Source organism: Heptranchias perlo, chromosome 28 (genome assembly GCF_035084215.1).
Source record: "Heptranchias perlo isolate sHepPer1 chromosome 28, sHepPer1.hap1, whole genome shotgun sequence".
NCBI classification, from domain to species: Eukaryota; Metazoa; Chordata; class Chondrichthyes; order Hexanchiformes; family Hexanchidae; genus Heptranchias; species Heptranchias perlo.
Window position 1 is genome coordinate 34,529,882 of NC_090352.1, and position 23,000 is coordinate 34,552,881.

Sequence of the window (23,000 nt, forward strand, 5' to 3'; positions counted from 1 at the left end):
CGCCTCCAACTCATTGGCTGACACAATGGTGTCAATAGACACTGTGAATGAAATATTCACCACCAAGGTGAACGGCGTATCATATAGGGCACCACCAAAACTGGAAGGAGAAGGAGGGAAGACGAGGTAAATTAACTTGCAAGTGGTTAGGTTAGTTTTGGTGAGCTTGGGTTTTCATAAGGCTTTAACTACGTTAAAAAGGCACTATATAAATACAAGTTGCTGGTGTTTACCTTGTAGGAAAAAGGGAAGATTTGAGGGAGATGAGGAGTTCCACGGTTTTAAGTTCCTGGGAAAGAATAAGAATAGACGTGTTGCGATGGATCTTGATTTCAACACGAGGACGAGCAAGTGTATTTGGAGCTCTGGCTTTTAATGACCTTTTTCTAAAATGATGAAATACTGACATTCACAATCCTGCAGGATATGGGGGTTTTTTTTTGCCCTGGAATTAGTGTCCCCTCTTATATGCACAAATATTTCCAGTCGATTATCACAATGGCATAAGGGGGTTCCCACGCAGTAGGATTACAAGAAACTCCACAGGTCGCATGCAAGGCCACAGATCTATGCCTTTCTTGGGGTGGAGATGCCGGTGATGGACTGGGGTTGACAATTGTAAACAATTTTACAACACCAGGAGTTTTGCCAGTTCTGGGGGGTCATATTACGCAGTTTCATCCATTTCCCCCCCCCCCCTGCTTCTTGGGGAGCAGGGGGGGGGGGGGGGAAATGGATGAAACTGCGTAATATGACCCCCCAGAACTGGCAAAACTCCTGGACCCCCATGTGATAAAAATGGAACTTGATTTATTCAGTCACCGTAAACTAGTGGGCCCCAATCACGGGGATTCCTTCACTGAAAGATGTACATTTCGTGCGGCGGAGGAAGTAACGCGAGACACAGTCCGCAAAGGTGGAATTCCAGGCAAAAGTCCAGGGATTTCTTCAAAACGGAGGGCCTGTTCTGCGCCATCACCATCTCCAGCTGTAAAACACAGGACACACGGTGCTGCTCAGTGCAAGCTCTTCTTTTATTTATGATCATATTATACACTGACAGACAACTTAAATACAGCCCCTCTTGGGTCTCCTGGTGCCTCAGGACGTTCCCCAACCAAAGGGGCAGATGGATGAACTTCTCCCAAGTGTCATCTGTCAGTGCTACCCTAAAGCCAGGTATGCAAGTGCACCTGGCTTCCACTCTACACCAACTTATCTCCCCCTTCCTCCCCTCCCCAATGCCACTGTAGCAATAACTCACTGTATTGGTGATCGGGGTAGGAAACATGTCTGACTATTCTGTGCTGCAGTGCACTTGAAATCCAACACATTGCAATGATTCCCCCACTTCCTCCCTTCTTCCAAACCCTAATCCCTTGCTTGTCTCACGACCTTCCCTGGTCTCTCTCGCAATCTTCCCTTATCTTGTTACATTAATTTCAATCAGACTTGTTCACTGAGCTACTCCCAGCTCAATCCCAAACGTGGTTATTATATTCCGTCTTCTCCAATTATGGAAGTAAGTTTGGCATTGATTTATGGGAGCTTTCCTCCCCCTATTTTAATTTAATTTTCGCTCATCTCATCAATTCTTTCTGGGCCATGAGCTTTTATTGTTTGTTTTGAAACACGTGTTATGATTTCTCATTAGAATTTCAGCTCAAGCATTGCACGATCTAAGGAATTAGTAGTGTGCGCCCAATAAGAATTATTTAAAAGCAAGATATTGCAGATGCTGGAAATCTGAACTAAAAACAGAATATGCTGGAAACACTCAGCAGGTCGTGCAGCATCTGTGGAGAGAGGAACAGAGTTAACGTTTCAGGCCGATGACCTTTCGTCAGAACTGGACGATCAACCTGAAGCGTTAGCTCTGTTTTTCTCTCTCCACAAATGCTGCTTGAGTGCTTCCAGCATTTTCTGTTTTTATTTAATAACGATTTAAAACTAGCTTTCAGCTACTTATTTCATGGTCATTGCTGAGAGAAAGGAGACTTTGAAAAAGTTAGACGGTGGCATCAGTGTATTTACAAATTTAAAGAGAAAAGTTTTTGACAAGTTTGGAGAAAGTTTAGTTGAAGGTCCAGTCCCTCTAACGTTCTCATTCCTACACACCATCAATGGATCGATCACCTCTCTTTCTCTACTTACATTCTCAACACTTTGTCTTTTCCACCACTTGCTACTCTTTGCCCATCAGGGCTCCAATCAACAGCGTAAACCTGAAAGTACAAAACAGAAACATTTTTATTCTCTGAAACATGTGCTTATCGTAGTTTAATGTTATGTTAAACCTGTATTGAACCTTGATTAGACCACACTTGGAGTACTGTGCACAGTTCTGGTCTCCACATTATAAAAAAGACATAGAGGCACTGGAAAAGGAGCAAAAAAGATTTACAAGGATGATATCAGAACTGAGAGAATATATTTATCTGAAAAGGCTGAACAGGCTGGGGCTCTTTTCTCATTGAGCCTTATCCTGAAGATACCTGGGAAGTAATATTATTAAAGGATGTGGCGAAAAGGCAGGAAAATGGGATTAATGAGATAAAGAGGTTAACAAAATGGCAGAACAGGCTCGATGGGCCCAATGGCCTACGCCCGATTTTTTAAACCCATAAAATTCTTTTATGTCTTCTTAGCAACAGAAAATATTTTAGAAGTTTTTTTTAAAACTCATGTCCACGTGTCATTTCAGTTTAATGGGAAACCACATCTCCTGCTCAGGGAAAGCACTTGATAAATAGAAGATACCTTACCTCATCTGCATGACCAGGAAGGTCAACAGACAACTTCTGCGCCTTTACATTCCAGACCTTCAACGTGCTGTCACTGCTGCCACTCGCCAGCAATCGGCTGTCCGCTGACCACGCAATCTGGTACACCGCTGACACGTGACCTCGGAGAGACGCCAGGTACCTAGTAACGAGCAGAAGGCTCAGATCACTCATGCGTTTTTCTTTTAAATTGAAAGGGAGAGACTCTGGTCCCTGGGTAATGGAACAAATTACCCATTTCAACCAACCAGTGTCAGCATCAACCACTCCCGGGTCAAGAACAGCTAACTGCAGAGTAGAACTCCCTCGGTTCTGCCCCCAAGATGTACCTTCGCCCCCGATCTCTGTAGACCAGCCCTACTGTCCCAGTGTGAATTTTTCCCTTTTCCTTCACCAGTCTGAGTACATCTGTGCTGAAGCAGGAGCAGTTTTGGACTTTGGATCTGCACACAGTAGGCATTGGATTGAGAATACCAAAGTCCATTTCATTTTGCAGACATCATGGAGAGGATTGCTTCATTCATTTGGATTTGAATCAACTTCTCAGAGCTGAAAGCATGCTGTGCTAACCCATCCAATTCACCCCTCACTCATTGCTTCTTTTTAAACTATTTGGACCGGATTTTCATAAGACATAAAGAAAGACTTGCATTTATATAGCGCCTTTCACAACCTCAGGACATCCCAAAGCGCTTTACAGCCAATTTTTGAAGTGTAGTCACTGTGTAATGTAGGAAACGTGGCAGCCAATTTGTGCACAGCAAGGTCCCAGAAACAGCTTTGTGATAATGGCCAGATCATCTATTTTAGCGATGTTGGTTGAGGGATAAATGTTGGTCAAGTATCTAAGCAAAACATTAAACCAGCTTTTCAGATGCTGATGGGATCAGCTGTGTATTTCCAGCCTCATATTCAGCACTTGCAGTTTTTTTCTTTTTACCTTCACCATAGCCTCCATGTTAAGGTTAATCCAAGTATTTGGAGATTGGCCACGTTCCCCTAACCTAATTGATGGAGATCTTTGCTGCCATCAACTGAACAGAACCGCTCGACCTTGATTGACCACTTGGACCAGTCTCCGACCAGTCCATGCCACTGAAGGTTGGCACACCAAACACATTGTGCAGCCACTATAACAATTTCCCCACGCCGTACGTTGTTATTAGGTGGGGTTCCTACCCCAAAACCCCTTACTGAAGCCAACAGGTTAGGATCCTTACTTGCCAGTCCTGCCATCCCACAGTTTCACCGATTTGTCGAACGATGCACTGGCAACGAGCCTGGTGTCCGGGGAGAAGCAGACTTCGTTAATCAGAGCTTGGTGGCCTGTCATTCGTGCCAAGGGCTTCTTATCCTCTGCAGGTGTCCAGAGGAAAAGCGTGAAGTCATCCGACCCTGAAACCAGTCTTTCCAGCCCCTGACCCTGAGGAAAAAAAGAATGAGGTCATTAGGATCGGTTTGCCGGTAAGAGACATCAATATCAAAAAGTCAGTGCTGACATGGGATTGAACATTTCCACCTTGGCTTTTATTTTTCTCATCCTCCTCAAGATTCTCACCGTTCCACACGATTCCCCACTGGGGAAAAAACACCGACAGCTCTGCCACCAGGCACACGAGACTGGTCTAGGATAACTCGCCAAGTTTACAAAGTTTTCTGTAAGGAGGCACCCGAGGTCTAATCGCTGCCCTGCTCCAACGGGACAGACTGTGGCTGGGAACTCATCATTTTAGAGGTAGGGGGAGGAACTATGGGGAACAAGCCCTCTCTCATCACTCTTTAGGACAGCATGCTAGATCTCAGCGTCTGACTTTGAGACAGTTCAGCTAACTCAGGTGATAAAAGGCAAAAAAAAAGAAATTGCATTTATACAGCCCCTTTCACGACCTCAGGACGTCCCAAAGTGCTTTACAGCCAATTAAGTACTTTCGATATGTAGTCACTGTTGTAATGTAGAAACATAGGAACAGGAGTAGGCCATTCAGCCCCTCGAGCCTGTTCTGCCATTCAATTAGATCATGGCTGATCTGTACCTCAACTCCAATCCCGCCTTTGATCCATAACCTTTGATACCCTTACCTAATAAAAATCAGACTTGAATATTTCACTTTTCCCAGGATCACAGCCTTTTGGGGGAGAGAATTCCAGATTTCTACTACGCTTTGTGTGAAAAAGTGCTTCCTGATTTCGCTCTTGAATGGCCTAGCTCTAAAAGATTATGCCCCTTCGTTCCTGATTCCCCCACCAGAGGAAATAGTTTCTCCTTATCTACCCTATTAAATCCATTCAACATTTTAAATACCTTGGTCAGATCACCCCTCAATCTTCTACACTGAAGGGAATATAAACCAAGTTTACGCAATCAGTCCTTATAATTTAACCCTTTAAGCCCTGGTATCATTCTGATGAATCTGCACCATACCCCCTGTAAGGCCAATATATCCTTTCTCAAGTGCAGTGCCCAAAACTGAACGCAGAACTCCAGATGGGGTCTGACCAAGGCTCTGTACAATTGAAGCATTACTTTTTGTACCTGTGCATTAGCATTTAGCATTGTGTGTACCTGGACACCCAAATCCCTTTGCTCCTCTCGCCATTAAGAAAATCTTCTGGTTTGTCTTCCTTGGTGACCTCACACTTCTCCACATTAAACTCCATCTGCCACAGTTTTGCCCACTCACTTAATCCGTCTGTGTCCCTTTGTAACTTCATACTCCCATCTGCACAACTAACTGTGCCTGCTAACTGAGTGTCATCTGCAATCTTATTTATACAACTCTCTATTCCTTCATCCAAGTCATTGATTTATGATGAAAAGCTGAGGATCCCAGTACCGATCCCTGGGGAACACCACTTGTCACATCCCACTAATCAGAATACATTCCCTTTATCCTCACTCTCTGTCGCCCAGCCAATCACCAACCCATGTTTGCAAGGTTTCCGTGCGCTCTCATTTTTGCTAATAATCTCCTGCACGGAACCTTATCAAATATAAAATTAAATGTCAGACCACCTACTGCAGGTCTTAGAAATCAATAGCTTTGAACTTTTATTCTGCTGCTCCCTTACCCTGGTTTGCTCATATCTCCGCAAAGCTTTTTGCTTCAGTTCTTCCACTGCAAAAATAAACCATTGTAAGAGAAAATGAGAAGGGGATGCTTTAGTAGTTTCATCAATAGATCTTACCTGTTTGACTACCTCTCACTGAGCAACATCGCAGCTCCTCAAAATAATTTTTAAAAATTAAATGGTGCTAACATGCAGGGAGAGGCCTCCCACCACATGCATTGTTTTCTACTTGCCTGCATGACGTGACTAAGCTGGGCTATATTTAGAACGTGTTGTGGAGTGGGGGGGGGGGGGGGGTCAGGGAAGAGACTCCTGCCTCTCACTGCTTTTTAATACAGGTTCATGTTGGCTCCCAGCATTTGTGCCGCTACGTTCAGTATCGTTAACCTGGCGGCAAACGCGGCAGCCCAATGAGCTTTCCCATGGGTCTGCCACCGGGGATTTAGCAGCATGCACACCAGGCTCCCGGACTTCCGAATTAAACGGGGCCGACATCAAATCAGTTCGTGAAGCACGGGCCTCCGTACAGCAGTGCGGGCGAGATCAGAAACCGAAGGCGAGGCAAGCATCAGACTTGAAAAGAATATATAGAGGCACTGGAGCAGGTGCGAGAAAAGATTTACAATGATGATACCAGAACTGAGAGGTTATACCTATCAGGAAAGGCCAAACAGGCTGGGGCTCTTTTCTCTAGAAAACAGAAGGCTGAGGGTTGACCTGATAGAGGTCTTTGAAATTATGATGCGGTTCGATAGGGTAGACGTAGGGAAGATGTTTCCACTTGTAGGGGAGTTCAAAACTAGGAGTCATAAATATAAGATATTCAGTAATAAATCCCAATAGGGAATTCAGGAGCAACTTCTTTACCCAGAGAGTGGTGAGAATGTGGAACTCGCTACCACATTGGAGTGGTTGAGGCGAATAGCATCGATGCATTTATGGGAAAGCTAGATAAACACATGAGGGAGAAAGGAATTGAAGGATATCCAGATAGGGTTACAAGCCTTTGTTTCTTATACATGAAATAAAAATTACTCCCCTAAAATTTCTCTTCAGGGCCCCGTCTACCGTCTTGGGTGCCAGCCATGGCTCAGTTGGCCGCACTCTGGCCTCTGAGTCAGAAGGTTGTGGGTTAAAGCCCCACTCCCGAGACTGGAGATCATAATCTAGGCTGACACCAGTGCAGTTGTAAACCCCTGAGTTCATTTACAGGGCAGCTGTAACTGTCTATAAATTTTGGGCTCCAGGTCCCTGACTGACATGGGTTTTTTTTTCCAAACAGTTTGTATAACAAATTTTGATATTTTGGAGTGTGAAAGACATGTGGATTTGTAGCTGGATCCCACCATCGTGGAATGGGAGCAGTGAGTAAACAGAATAGGCTCTCTTTCTACATCCTGGAATACAAAGACTAGTTAAGGAAATATTCCAAGGAAAGACAGCAAGATCACCCACTGGAATCATTTCTGTCCTTGGGAGCAATTGTGGCTTCAGCTGGTTCGAAAGCTCCAGTTCGTAGTACGTAGTCTGTGCTGAGTGCCATCGTATTTACCCAGTGGGCATGGCCCTGTAGCGTTCGACACAAGACGCCCTGGAATAGACCGTAGAAACAGTTAACAAACTTGTCTCAATGTATTTTTTTTTAAAAAGAAAAAAATGACTAAGACCTTAATGTACTGTGTAGCACATTCGCAAAAACATGCATGTAAGCTATAGCAGAACATATGCATAAACAGTCTGCACAGCTTTTTCCTTATTCTGTTTCAACACGCACACGCTGATCCCCAACTCCTAAAACACCAATCCACCACCAGATCAAACACTTTTGTATCCAGGCTGTTGCCCATGGCAATGTATCTGTAGAAATCCACCTATAGTGACTGCACAACCAGTAAACAGACCAAACTGACCTAATAGAGGTCTTTAAAATTATGAAGGGGTTCGATAGGGTAGATGTAGGGAAGATGTTTCCACTTGTGGGGGAGTCCAGAACTAGGGGCCATAAATACAAGATGGTCACTAACAAATCCAATTAGGAATTCATGAGAAACTTCTTCACCTAGAGAGTGGTAAAAATGTGGAACTTGCTACCACATGGAGTAGTTGAGGCGAATAGCATAGATGCATTTAGGGGGAAGCAAGATAAGCACATGAGGGAGAAAGGAATGGAAGGATATGCTGATAGGGTGAGATGAAGTAGGGAGGGAGGAGGCTCGAGTGGAGCATAAACACCAGCATACGCCAGTTGGGCCGAATGGCCTGTTTCTGTGCTTTAAATTGTATGTAATTCTATGTAAAAACTGATACAAAGATGGCTGCCACAATACAAGGTCCCTGCATTTCCTTTTCCTCTCCCACTTTCTCCGAATGTTGAATTTTAAGCACCGAGACGGTCACTCATTGCCAAAGTCGGATTCTACCTGCGAAGGGCAGCATCGCTCCAGGCTGATTACTGGTCCACACAATTCCTCCACAGGTGATGAGGGATCCCCAACGCTGCCTGGGAGGGCTCGACAATGTGAAAGACTGCACAGAAACACACGCCATCTCTCCTGCCATCAACATCACTCACTCCAACCCACTGTCCCCTTCCCACCCACCCTCCACCCAACATCAACAAGACGACCACCCTTTGCCCTGGTCTCATACATTTCCGACTTGCCGTTCTAAAAAGTGAATCCCACTCACGTCTTGGGACCTCCACACCTTTATAGTCCTGTCCTGCGATGAGGAAAAGATGAGACCATCACCACCCCATTTCACACAGGTTACTGACTGCGTGTGTCCAGTCAGGATTTTATCGCAATGTCCCAGCACGGTGTCCCATATCCGGATACTGCAGTCCTTGGATGCACTGACCAGGTAACGACACTGTGGATTTCTAGCAGCGTGGGAGAAGAAATAATACTTCATTAAAAGCCCAACTTCCAACCTTAATCAGTATCTAATGAACTTTAAACGCTTGTTGTACTGAATGAGATATTTCTGGTATTTCATGAGAACAAGAAAGTAAGGGCACAAAGCAAGGAGTTCACAACCACATTATCAGACCCACTCTCCATTCTGAACATCAATTAATTAGTGCTTAAACAAAGCATCTTAGCCAAGCATAGTGATGATAGAATACACAGCATGGAACAATGGGGTAAGATTACATCCCATTCTGAATGCAACAAACTTGTGTCCTCTGACAGTATGTAAGCACAGGTCTGAGAACCACTGGTACATAAATCATAAACCACACTCCTCATGTAACCTCCATTTGTTTCCCCCACCCCTCATGTACAATGTACTATTCTTCACCCACAAGAGCAGATGGAGGGAAAGTAGCCTCTTCCCAAATCTCTGCCGCTAGGAAGCAACCACCCACTTTTAAGGGTCAGCTGGGGTCAGTTAGCAGCACTCTCTCCTCTGAATCAGGAGGTTGTGGCTTCAAGGACTTGAACATATAATCTAGGCTGACACTTCAGTGCAGTACTGAGGGAGTGCTGGATTGTTGGGGGAGCCGTCTTTCCAATCAGACGTTAAACTAAGACCCCGGTTGCAACCTGTTGCCAGAGACTGGATGAGTTGACTGGGCTGTGGATTCCTCAGTACCGAGGGAGTGCTGCACTGTCGGAGGTGCCGTCTTTCGGATGAGAAGTTAAACCGAGGGCCCGTCTGCCCTCAGATCCCACGGCACTATTCAAGGAAGAGCAAGTTCTCGTCGACCACGATTTATCCCTCAACCAACACAGATTATTTGGTCATTTATCTCATTGCTGTTGGTGGGACATTGCTGTGTGCACAAATTGGCTTCTGTATTTCCCTACATTAAAACAGGGACTAGACATCAAAAGCAATTAATTGGTTGTAAAGCACTTTGCGACATCCTGAGAACGCGTTACGGCACTATGTAAACACAAGTTCGTTCGTTCTTTCTTTCTGATGTGAAGAAGCATGAAGTGGTACCCAGTCAATGCCCCGGAGGCAGGGAGGTTAAATCATCCCAGGGACCTGCATTCGCACATCTCCTAGCAGCACTGTCAGAGGTCTGGAAGCAACTCAGCTGTCCACCTGCGGTATACTATTCTCACACATACAAAAAGTTTTTTTTTCAAACAACACGTATCATAGAATCAGACAGCACAGGAGGCGGCCATTCGGCCCATCATGCCTGTACCGGCCCTCTGAAAGAGCTATCCAACTAGTCCCACTCCCCTGCTCTTTCCTAATGGCCGTGAAATTTTTCCTTTTCAAGTATGTATCCTATTTCCTTTTGAAAGTTACTATTGAATCTGCTTCCGCCACCCTTTCAGGCAGTGCATTCCAGATCATAACAACTTGCTGCGTAAAAAAATTTCTCCTCATTTCCCCCCCCCCCGGTTCTTTTGCCAATTATCTTAAATCTATGTCCTCCGGTTACTGACCCTCCTGCCTAGGGATAGTTGCTCCCTATCTACGCTATCAAAATCCCTCATAATTTTGAACACCTCTATTAAATCTCCCCTTAACCTTCTTTGCTCTAAGGAGAACGATCCCAGCCTCCCCAGTCTTTCCACATAACTGAAGTCTCTCATCCCTGGTACCATTCTGGTAAATCTCCTCTGCACCCTCTCCAATGCCTTGACATCTTTAATGGAAGTTAATCGGAGAACTCGTGTAATAACCGACTGGCGGTCGCACAGCTGCTAAATGGCCAAATTCAGACATCAACGTAGTAATTTAGGAGACAATGTCACTGTTCTATAAACTGTGCCCGAAAGACTGATCAGGCTAGGGCTCTTTTCTCTCGAAAAAGAGAAGGCTGAAGGGAGACCTAATTATGAAGGGGGTCGATAGGGTAGACGGAGAGAAGATGTTTTCATTTGTGGGGGAGACCAAAACTAGGGGTCATAAATATAAGACAGTCACTAATAAATCCAATAAGGAACTCGGGAGAAACTTCTTAAGCCAGAGTGGTTAGAATGTGGAACTTGCTACCACATGGAGCAGCTGAGGCAAATAGCATAGATGAGTTTAAGGGGCAGCTAGATAAGTACATGAGGGAGAAAGGAATAGAAGGATATGCTGATGGGGTTAGGTGAAATAGAGGGAGGAGGCTCGCCTAGAGCATAAACGCCAGCATAGTCCAGTTGGGCCGAATGGCCTGTTTCTGTGCTGTAAATTCTATGTAATTCTGCCTAAAAAACACTTGTGTCATGCAAATCCATGAGCCTCAGTGCCGAGTTCTGTCTACATGTAAAACAGAGGAAGCTGTACCAGTGCTGTTGGTTACTAAAATTAAAACCACTGATGACAGGACAACTATACTTTGTCGCTGGCCTCAGAACTCTATGAATTATTCACTCACATATGTAGCGGTTCCCAGCAGAGATGTGTAATCCACTTAGAGTGTCCTGTTAAAATTTTCCCGATTTGCTTGCCTGTGCTGGGGTCCCACAGGAATATCTGAAATTACACAGGCAACATCCAACTTTACCCAGAGATACATACGACTTTAAAAGAAAAAGTACACTCGCCGATTGGTCACACACTGAGAAATGTCCTGCTGTAAATATCCCTCAGAGTCCAGTTTGTGTATTCAGGCCACATTTGACAGTGGAAAGTTCAACATTCAGCTGCCTTACTGAGACACGCAGGTGTGCAAGAGAAATGTAAAATGTAATGGCAATATGTTAAAACGCACAATGCTTGTAAAACTCCCCCCCTCATATTTTAATGGCATCATGTTCTCCTTTTACTGGGTGGGGGGGGGGGGGGGGGGGGGAAGTTTGAACGGAAAAAGGTAATTAATGACCAGAAAAAAAATTAACAATTAAAGAAAGGAAGATTTGCATTTGTATAGCGCCTTTCATGACCTCAGGACGTCCCAAAGCGCTTTACAGCCAATGAATTACTTTTGAAGTGTAGTCACTGTTGTAACTTAGGAAACGCAGCAGCCAATTTGCGCACAGCAAGGTCCCAAAAAAAGCAATGTGATAATGACCAGATAATCTGTTTTAGTGATGTTGGCTGAGGGATAAATATTGGCCAGGACACCAGGGAGAACTCCCCTGCTCTTCTTTGAAATAGTGTCATGGGATCTTTGACGTCCACCTGAAAGGGCAGCCGGGGCCTCGGTCTAATGTCTCATCCAAAAGCTGGCACCTACGACAGTGCTGCACTCCCTCAGTACTGCACTGGAGTGTCAGCCTAGATTTTGTGCTCAAGTCGCTGGAGTGAGAATTGAACCCACAACTTTCTGACGCAGAGACTAGAGTGCTACCCACTGAGCCACAGCTGACACAATTGCTGATAGTTTGATAAATGTAGACGAACCTTGATAAATATAGGTGAACCATGAAGAGGAATTTTTAAGCTCAAGTACCTGACTATTCTTGCACCCAGATGCCAGCTTTTTCCCATCGGGAGACCAGGCTATGCTCAATACCCAGTGCTTGTGACCTGAGGAAAGAAATTAAACTCGTTTCAGACACATTAGCTCAAGACAATTTTTCAGACTCTGAATTATTAATGAAACACATTCCACTGGGCCTCAAATGGAACATTATTTCATTCACGGTAATTTTTTTTTCGGGTAGTTAATGGCCGTACGGCTCAATCTCATTTCATTTGCTGCTATAAAAATTGCTCTGAATTAAAGCGAGACAGATAATCAAAGGGAAGGTACAGAAATGGAGTTGGCTAACATTAAGGGGAAGCTTAATTCGTAATTGCTCAAAGTGGGACCACTACTGCCTTGCAATTAGGCTCTTCAAACAGTAGCATGGACAAGATTAAATCTGTCCACTATTTTAAATGGGTTGACGCCTCCATTATGAAGCAATGGAATTCAATACACACGAATTAAGTCTTCCGATGGCAATATTCAAAGGGCCCTAATTCCAATGCTTATATGTCGTTTCATGGTTATTAACTGATGGCAGAACAGAATTTCAGTGCTGAACATAATGAAAAAAGAAAGACTTGCATTTATATAGACCCTTTTACGACCTCAGGTCGTTCCAAAGTGCTTTACAGCCAATGAAGTATTTTTGTGAAGTGTAGTCGCTGCTGTTATGTAAGAAACGTGGCAGCCATTTGGCACACAGTAAGGTCCCACAAACGGCAATATGATAATGACCAGATAATCCATTTTAGATGTTGGTTGACAGAAAAACATTGGCCAGGACACCGGGGAGAACTCCCCTTCCAAATAGTGCCAAGTGATCTTTTACGTCCACCTAAGAGAGCAGACGGGGCCTCAGTTTAACCTCTCACCCGAAAGACGGCACTTCCGACAGTGCAGCACTCCCTCAGTACCGCACCGAGGGAGTGTCAGCCTAGATTATGAGCTCGAGTCTCTGGAGTGGGACTTGAACCCACGACCTTCTGACTCAGAAGCGAGCGTACCACCCACTGAGCCACGGCACAGACTAATACCACAAACAATCGCAAATGGCCATCCTCATAAGTTCATAACTTTTTTTTTTGGTGAATATTCCACTCGTCACGGTGAGTTAAGCGCTGGGGGATGGAACGCGCTCAGTTTTCTCTGCATCAAGCACTCCCAGGTGGGGTCCAGCACAGTGGGATATACAGAGTGAAGTTCCCTTTTTCCTGCCCCGACAATGTGTTTCAGCCCAAACCGGAGAAAGAGCGCCACCTGCTGCATTTGGCGTGATATTTTTCGACCTCACTCAGCAGCCCGATCGATGCCAGGAATCAGGGATTTTGGATATGAGGGACGGTTATGGAAGTTGGGCTTGTGTGTGTTGTTTTTTTTTTTTGAAAGGTTGAAAAAGAAATCAGAATACCCAAGTTTAAAAAGTATGAAGTTAGCAGCAAGACAGCAATACAGTTGTGGACTAATTTACCAAAGGAGGCCGTTAAAACAAACAGAATAAACGGAATCAAGAGGCCATTTCCGAAAGAAAAGGGTTTGAGGGATAGAGTCTTGAACCTCCAACCTTGCGATCCCGAGGCGAGAGTACTACCAACTGAGCCAAGCTGACAGTTATAAACTAACAAATTAAATTGATGTTCCCTGGTCCTACTTTCCTGGTATTATTTAAAAGCAGTACATTCGGATACAAAGGCCTGGGTGGAGGCCAGTCACCCTCCCTCTCAGTTGGGAAGTGCTGTGTGCATTAGGAGCAGGGACCAAAAAGGAAAGGTTGGGGGGGGGGGGGGGGGGAAGGAATTGTATTTTGTGTAGGAAAGATAATATGCAAATGTTCAAAGTGAACTTGCCTTTAGCTGTGAAGTGCGGAGTTTCTGTCGTCAGATCCCAAAACCGCACTGTGGTGTCCCCTGATCCACTTGCTAGATACCTTCAACATCAGAGACATCAGGTCAATACCGTGCACAATAAACCATTAGTAGTAACGAAACACTGTGTACAATAAACTATACCAACCATTAGCAGTCACGAAACACTGTGTATAATAACTATACCAACTATTAGTAGTACCACAAGTTGGAGCACTTTACAAGAACAAGTGTTACCTGAAGAATTCTTTCTGTGAGTTTCTATCGAGCTGGCACTAGATGTGGATGACTGCCTAAGGGTCTCAAGTTCCTTAATCACCACACAGGGCTATATATGACATTTAGTACTTTTTATTTTTCATGCACTAACCAGAGGAGCAGTGGAACTGTCGCAGTAGGAATCAGTGAGTTTGGCAGGAGAGGAGGGATATTTTAAAACAACTGCAACTTCCAAAGGCAGCACCTCCTACAGTGGCTACACTCCTTCACTCCTGTACTGAAGTGTCAACTAGCTTGTCCGCACAAGTCCTGGAGAGGGGCTTGAACCCACAACCTGGTGCACTTACCAAGTGTTTTTTGACTCATGTTCGGATTGAGTGACTTCGCTCGCTGCTCTCTCTCGACATTCAGCAGCGGGTGTGGGTCCCCTTGGGCATTCTGGGTTCCACTGTGCAACATGGAAACTCAAAGTGCCAACAAGCTGGACAGCCCCCCTTTGCATTTACTCTGGAGCAACAGGCAGATAATAAGCGGAGGTCAGGGATTTGCACTTAACGCGGGAGGGAAACAAATGCAAATGGGAAGGGCAGGTCCCTAACAGCTGGCTCAAGAGCGACACTGGCTGAGGCCTGCGAAGTCTGCACATCCTCACGGTCAATCAATGCTTGATACCACGGTGAGGGGGGAGAATATAAAATCGCAGATACACCTCCTTAAACTAAAGCACAAGCCTGTAGATAAAAAGGAAAACTGCAAATCTGAAATAAAATGCTGGAAATGCACAGCATCTGGAAGAGAAAGGCAGATTAATATTTCAGGTGGATCCATTCGTTCAGAGCCAGGCTCGATTGGATAAATCAAATTACAACAACTTGCATTTATATAGCGCCTTTAACGCAGTAAAACGTCCCAAGGTACTTCACAGGAGCGTAATCAGACAAAATGTGACACCGAGCCACATAAGGAGACATCAGGGCAAGTGACCAAGAGCTTGGTCAAAGAGGTAGGTTTTAAGCAGTGTCTTAAAGCGGGGAGAGGTTTAGGGGGGGAATTCCAGAGCTTAGTGCCTCGATGGCTGAAGGCACGGCCGCCAACGGTGGGACGCATAAGAGGCCTGAGTTGGAGGAACGCAGAGTTCTCGTAGGGTTGTAGCGGTGGAGGAGGTTATGGAGATAGGGAGGAGCGCGACCATGGAAAGATTTGAACATGAGGATGAGAATTTTAAATTAGAGATGTTGCCAGACCGGGAGCCAATGCAGGTCAGCAAGCACAGGGGTGATGGGAGAACGGGACGTGGTGCGAGTTAGGAAATGGGCAGCAGAGTTTTGGACGAGCTCAAGTTTATGGAGGATGGAAGGAGGGAGGCCGGCCAGGAGATCACTGGAATACTCGAGTCTGGAGGTAACAAAAGCACGGATGAGGGTTTCAGCAGCACATGGGCTGAGGTAGCGGCAGAGATGGGCAATATTACGGAGGTAAAGTAGGCGATCTTCGTAATGGAGAGGATATGGGGTCGGAAGTTCAGCTCCAGGTCAAATAAGACGGCAAAGGTTACGAACAGCCTGGTTCAGCCTGAGACAGTGGCCTGCGAAGGGGATGGCCAGGGATTAAAGTCCCTGCGATGAGAGCCTGGTTCGTTCAGTAACACTCTTGCTCCCGGATCAGAAGGTCATGGATTGAGTGCATAACCTAGGCTGACGATGCAGTCCAGAACAGCGGGAGAGCTGCACTGTTGGAGGTGCCGCTCTTCAGATGGATGCTGAAGATCCTGTGGCACGGCAACAACTTGCATTTACCACCTTCAATGCAGAAAACACTCTAATTTGTTTCCTGGAGAGGGGAGAGCAAAAATAAATTAAAAGGAACTGATGCTATGCCATGGGAGAGAATAGGAGGGAGTGACTGAACGCTGGGTTGGAGGTTTTTCCAAAGAGAGGCGGAGGAATTTAGACAGGGAATTCCAGAGAATGGGGCCCAGTGGTGGAAGGCTCTGCCACCAATGGTGGGGAGATCCCTAAAAGTCCAGTCAGAAGACTGGAGCCGGGTAGTTGGAGTTAAGATACAGATCAGCCATTGAATGGCGGAACTGGCTCAAGGGGCTGAATGGCCTACTCCTGTTCCTACATTCCTATGAAGGACGTGGGAGGAGATACAAGGCTGGAGGGGGTTTGCAGATTGGAAGAAGAGCACTGAGTTCTCCAAGTGTCCTGGTCAATATTTCTGCCTCAATCAAAAATAAATCGAGTGCTGTTAGTGAGACGTTATTAAAGCAATTACCTACAAGAAAGGTCCCTGCAAAAGAAGTAATTTCTTGCATTCAGAGACATTCTGACAATGTGAAAAGGCGTTATATATTACGACAAGTAATTTTTTCATTCCCTGCATCAAGAGGAACAGATCTAAATAAGTTTAAGAATACGCTCTTCAAGAGACTTGCCTTCCAGTGGGACTGAAGGCCACAGAAATGACGGCCTCAGTGTGTCCTTCCAGTGAGCTAGTGCATCGAGTCACAGCCCGAACTCGAAACACTGCCTGCGGTTGATAAATAATGTCAATAACTTTCTCCGTCTCCACCTGTTGCTCTTTCAGTGTCTTCTCGAGCGAGGTGACAATCTCCGTCTCATTCACGTAGAACGCCAAAGGCAATGGATCGTCCTGAAAATAATAGAAAATTGCTCTTTTTTTTTTCATTCAATTCCTCGACTTTTTTTTTTACAAACACGGACAACAATGGACAGGAAAAGACGCTCTGGTCCGTCCAGCCAGTCCCACGCAATTGTGATACCTTGTGAATCATAATATACACACTATCCAACCCACCCAAAACCACGTGATCTCCTGAGAGAGGCAAAAAATCAGACTAAAAACCCAGGCCAATTTTGGGAGGGGGGGGGGGGGGGGTGCGGAAATCTGGCAAATTCCCTCCCCGACCCCTTAGGTGATCAAAACCATTCCATGAGATCACTCTGGCACTGATTAATGTCATACAATAGCTAATTTATGTTAGAGCCGATCTCCGCCCCAGCTAGAAACAGGTCCAGCTCTCGCCTGAAGGAATTCAGCGAATCGGCTTCCTCCGCACGAGACGGTAACCTGTTCCAGAGATCCACTATTCTCTAGGAAAAGAACCACCTCCCGACACCTCACCGAGATCTGGCCATAAAATTATGGCCCCTGATCCTGCCTGACCTATTTAATTGGAACATACTGTCAACCTGAACACAATCTATTCCCTTCATCATCTTATAAACCTCGATCAAATCACCCCGAAGTCGACGCTTCTCCAATGTGTACAGTCCCAGCTCTTTGAGCCTATCTTGGTAACCAAGATGCTTTAAACTGGGAAATAATCTGTTGGCCTTCCTCTGCAATCTTTCCAAAGCCTCAAAAACACCCACCATGTGAGGAGACCAAAACTGGACACAGTATTGTAACTGAGGCCTAACCAAGGTCTTGTACAAGGACAAAATAGTGTGTTTTAAGCAAAGTGCTTTTCCCCTCCCTTTCGTCCACGGTTAAGAGGACAAACTGCAGACCCACCTCCAGTCCCCTGCCAAAGGTGCTGCTGGAAGGAGCAGGCAAACAGCCTGAGGCACTTTTCCTTCCGGGTTTAGCTCTTCCAGCACACGAGTGTGCCTGGCCTCCACGCAGCACCTCCCCATGACCGGACAGCCTCCATAAAGAACTCACTCCGTGCGGTGAATCTCAGGCATGAATCGGAGTCTTATCATTCCGCCATAACTGCCCTGTGCCCAAGCACACGAGCCCAGAGAGAGAGATACCTTATGGACTCTAGCCTACACTCTCCACAATAAGGTCCTACCACTGTACGGCACCCCTATAATCTATCGCAAATCAGATCCTGGAGGTGAAAGGAAATTGTTCTAATCTACCCAACATAATTAATGTCTTGCATTGGTTTTGGAAACCAAACGTTTAGTCCTATTTCATACTGCCCTTTTTCCAGCTATAAATGCTTCATGACAGCTTGGCTGAGTTGTAGCACTCACTCTATTTTAGGATGTTTTGGGCTCTAGGACCCGATCACATAAGCTTGGCTAACACTCCAGTGGAATGCAATGACTCCAGTACTATGGGAGTGCTGCATTGTCAGAGATGCTGTACTTTGTACGAGACATTCTACCAACTTGTTCTGGTGGATCGAGTGAATGTTGAACATCAAAGGAAATCAAGGTGGGGGGAGCGGGGTTGCTATTATTTGGATGAGACCTTAACTGAGACCCCGTCTGCCTGTTCAGACGAATGTTAATGATTCCACGGCACTACTTGAAGAGCAGGTCGTTCTCCTGATAGACTGGTCAACATTCCTTGCCCCAACAACACCAGGAAAAAAACAGACTAATTGTTCATTTATCTCATTGCTGTTTGTGAGACCTTGCCACGTGCAAGATGACTGTCACGTTTGCCTACGTTAACTATGACTGTGCTTCAAAGTAATTCATTTTAATTGGAGCACTTTGAGATGTTTCTGAGAGATGAGGTGCGGTGTTATAAATGCAAGTCATTCTCTATATACTCCTTGATCTTTTCCTTTACGATAAATAAAATAATGAAATTAACTATTCCATTAACAACAACAACTTGCATTTATACAGCGTCTTTAACATAGAAAAATGTCCCAAGGCGTTTCACAGACAAAAATCGAACCTGAGCCAATGGAGGAGATATCAGGAGGGATGACTAAAGGCTTGGTCAAAAAGGTAGGTTTAAAGGAGGGTCATAAAGGAGGAGAGGCAGAGAGGTTTAGGGAGGGAATGAATTCCAGACCTTAGAGCCTAGATGGTTGAAGGCACGGCCGCCAATGGTGGGACGAAGGGAGTGGGGAATGCACTAAAGTCATATTAAGTGTCACCGTCCCTAAAATATAACTGTATAAAAGTTTTAAAATGCTTTTACCTTGGGCAACAGTGCATTGCACACAAGCTGCAATTTGTCGGGTGTAATGTCAACTGGGACATCAAAAGGTGACCCCAGAATTTCCCCGCCCTCATTCTTGAACTGCACCAGCAGCCGCTGGATGTCTTCCTTCATTGTCGAACACTATGGAAGAGACGGGAAAGAGAGTAAGAAAAGCTCATCAGGCATCCAAGTCCTCGATACCAGCACCACCCCTTTTAAGCAAAATTATCACATTGACAAATCAACAGAAACTGACAAAAAAGAAAGTTAATATTTTGCACGTGGATTTTGTACTTGTAAGGGATAGCAAAACAATCTGCTTAACCGGCAAACCTGCTGCACATCAGGAGCCCAGTCTAAAAGCAACTTACAATGGTAAATAAAACAGAAATGCTGGGAATGCACAGCAAGTCAATCAGTATCCAAAGGCTCAAGGTTGATTAATGCTCAGATGTAACTTGCTGTTTCTTATTGAGATACTGACCTACCAGCTTTGTAATTCCACCAGTCACAGTTTCTCTTTCTATTTTTGCACTATTGCTGATTCTAGACTTTAACAGGCTGGGGCTCTTTTCTCTAGAAAAGATGAAGGCTGAGAGGTGACCTGATAGAGGTCTTTAAAATTACAAAGGGGTTTGATAGGGCAGACGTAGAGAAGATGTTTCCACTTGTGGGTGAATCTAAAACTGGGGGCCATAAATATAAGAGAGTCATTAATAAACCTAATAAAGAATTCAAGAGAAACTTCTTTACTCAGAGCGGTTAGAATGTGGAACTCGCTACCACATGGAGTGGTTGAGGCGACTAGCATAGATGCATTTAAGGGTAAGCTAGATAAACACATGAGGAAGAAAGGAATAGAAGGATATGCTGAGAGGGTGAGATGAAGTAAGGTGAGAGGAGGCTCGTGTGGAGCATGGACCAGTTGGGCCGAATGGCCTGTTTCTGTGCTGTACATTCTGTGTAATTCTATGTAACATTTAGAAGTGAAGTGAAACAATGCATTCACTCTGTGACATGACTGACATGTTTTATGGCCACATGCATTATAATATATTGTTGACAGGTCATTTAAAAACTTCTGATGGTTGTTTTTATAAACCACTACTTCGGACTCTGTACTGTTTACAGAAATTATACACATTAACAGGCATCACTCCCTGAATTTGCGACATGAATCTAATCTCTGGATTTAACTGAATATCTCTGAGCCCCTCAACAGATAACCCTGTATTTACTCCCAGCTCTCCACTATTTTCCATTTAACACAAATATATGAAACACTAGACTGACTGTACTTGTATGACATTAACAATTTCCTTTGTGGAACATGAAAGGCATCAAAAGTACGATCACATATAAAAGAGCTGGGTGTGGGGGGGATATCAGAGACAATTCAGAGATTAGTGTGACAAAAATGAAGCATTTTCTTGATGATAGATAACTTAGTGGATTGAGTTTTGCTGGTCACAGCACACTGATGGTCGAAGTCAGTTACTGCTAGCTGTTTCTGAAAACTGTTGAGAATACAACAGTACGCAAAAAAATATAAATATGCATCTGTTGTTTGTTCCCGTTGAACAAACAGGGGTTTAATACGCCAATATAAAAAAGAGAAAATGCTGGAACCACTCAGCAGGTCAGGCAGCACCTGCGGAGAGAAAAATAGAGTTAATGGTTCAGGTCGATGACCTTTCATCAGAACTGATGCTAATACGCTAACGTCTGTTGAATGGACAGTGACTTGTATCATTCTGACCAATAGTGTCCCTGAAGTCTGGCTGGACAAAATGTTGATTCCCAGCAATTTGAGATCATTCAGACATCCTATGTAATTGACAACCTGTGAATGTTGACCAGCGTGAGAAAGGTTTTAATATCCTTTGATTCAGTATACCTTGGAATGATTTTGAACGGTGTATCTGAGGTTCCCAATGTGCAGTAACTCATTTACCGGTTTCACATTTTTTATTATTATTTCTCAGGGTGCGAGCATGGTTGCAGTTATCGCCCAACACAAGTTACCCTGAGAAGGTGGCGATCCAGTATCACATGCAGATACTGGCCACATTGAGGGAGGGCAATCACACAGTCCTGTGTTCTTGGGTACCCCAATCTCCACAAGAGGAGGAGAGAGAGGGGAGGAGAGAGAGGGGAGGAGGGGAGGGGAGAGAGGGGAGGAGGGGAGGGGAGAGAGGGGAGGAGGGGAGGGGAGAGAGGGGAGGAGGGGAGGGGAGAGAGGGGAGGAGGGGAGGGGAGAGAGGGGAGGAGGGGAGGGGAGAGAGGGGAGGAGGGGAGGGGAGAGAGGGGAGGAGGGGAGGGGAGAGAGGGAAGGAGGGGAGGGGAGAGAGGGAAGGAGGGGAGGGGAGAGAGGGAAGGAGGAGCGGGGGAGGGGAGGGGAGCGGGGGAGGGGAGGGGGGAGGGGAGCGGGGGAGGGGAGGGGGGAGGGGAGCGGGGGAGGGGAGGGGGGAGGGGAGCGGGGGAGGGGAGGGGGGAGGGGAGGGGGGGAGGGGAGGGGGGAGGGGAGGGGGGGAGGGGAGGGGGAAGGAGGGGGGTCGTGGAGTTTCAAATTGTTACTGTATCAGAATGTGGCAACAGTAACATTTCAGGTTAAGTTGCAGGATTCCATACAGGGCCCAAGGTGATGGTACAGCGACCCCAGGGAGCACTAACCGGGCTCATGAGAAGCAAAGCTGATTAAAATGCAAAGAGGAGCCCGGCCTGTTGGAGATGCACTGACCAGAATTCAAACCTGCGGCAGGATGTCCTCCGGGCCCTGGTTACCGACCCGATAAGCCCCCGGCGGCTGGAGGGGGTCCGTCCTTTACCCGGGATTCGAAGCACTCGCGCTATATTGCAGTCCTCAACGGCAAAAGAAACACATTCCGCCCATTAAACTCCAGCAAGCGGGACCGCATGGAGCCTGCCCCTGACAACAGATCACCCCGAGCCGGCAGCGGGGTCAAGAGCGTCCGCGCATCTCGTCCTCCGATGGAAATTGCCAAGAGCGCCCCCTCCTGCTGGCGGCAGGTGGGATGACAAACAACAGAAGGGTTTTCTGCAGACAAAAGGGGCTGCTGGAAATCCGAAATAAAACCAGAAAACCCTGTGCAGAAAGTTAAAACCCTGTAGAGAAAGTTAATGCCCTGTAAAGAAAGTTGAAATGTAAGAGTAAATGTCATTAATTGTAAATAAAACTGTTTAATATGTAATAGAAAAAAAACCAGAAAGCCCTGTACAGAAAGTTAAGACCCTGTGCAAAAAATTAAAACCAGTGCAGAAAGTAATACCTTGTACAGAAAGTAATACCCTGTAGTGAAAGTTAAAACCCTGTACAGAAAGTTAAAACCCTGTACAGAAAGTTAATACCCAGTAGCGAAAGTTAATACCCTGTAGAGAAAGTTAAAACCCTGTAGAGAAAGTTAATACCCTGTAGCGAAAGTTAATACCCTGTACAGAAAGTAATACCCAGTAGAGAAAGTTAATACCCTGTAGAGAAAGTTAAAACCCTGTAGAGAAAGTTAAAACCTTGTAGAGAAAGTTAATACCCTATACAGAAAGTTAATACCCTGTAGAGAAAGTTAAAACCCTGTACAGAAAGTTAATACCCTATACAGAAAGTTAAAACCCTGTAGAGAAAGTTAATGCCCTGTACAGAAAGTTAAAACCCTGTACAGAAAGTTAATACCCTGTAGAGAAAGTTAAAACCCTGTAGAGAAAGTTAAAACCTTGTAGAGAAAGTTAATACCCTATACAGAAAGTTAATACCCTGTAGAG

General features: G+C 45.4%; 1 protein-coding gene across 2 annotated transcripts; it reads right to left on the reverse strand.

Annotated features, from left to right (window-relative positions):
- Nucleotides 1-728: 728 nt before the first annotated feature.
- nle1 (notchless homolog 1 (Drosophila)) lies at nucleotides 729-22,199 on the reverse strand. Of its 2 annotated transcripts, none has more exons than XM_068008453.1 (13): nucleotides 21,976-22,199; nucleotides 19,221-19,364; nucleotides 16,741-16,958; nucleotides 14,067-14,146; nucleotides 12,202-12,278; nucleotides 11,185-11,282; nucleotides 8,541-8,733; nucleotides 7,308-7,443; nucleotides 5,853-5,899; nucleotides 4,004-4,206; nucleotides 2,766-2,925; nucleotides 2,155-2,225; nucleotides 729-988 (listed from the first exon to the last, which is right to left on the reverse strand). In XM_068008453.1, exons 2-13 carry the CDS (start codon nucleotides 19,353-19,355, stop codon nucleotides 976-978), a joined length of 1,431 nt encoding a protein of 476 aa, XP_067864554.1. In that variant the 5' UTR covers nucleotides 19,356-19,364; nucleotides 21,976-22,199; the 3' UTR covers nucleotides 729-975. The 2 variants fall into 2 exon arrangements, with proteins under 2 accessions (XP_067864554.1, XP_067864553.1); XM_068008452.1 differs by having other exon boundaries at nucleotides 21,964-22,199.
- Between the last annotated feature and the right edge of the window lie 801 nt (nucleotides 22,200-23,000).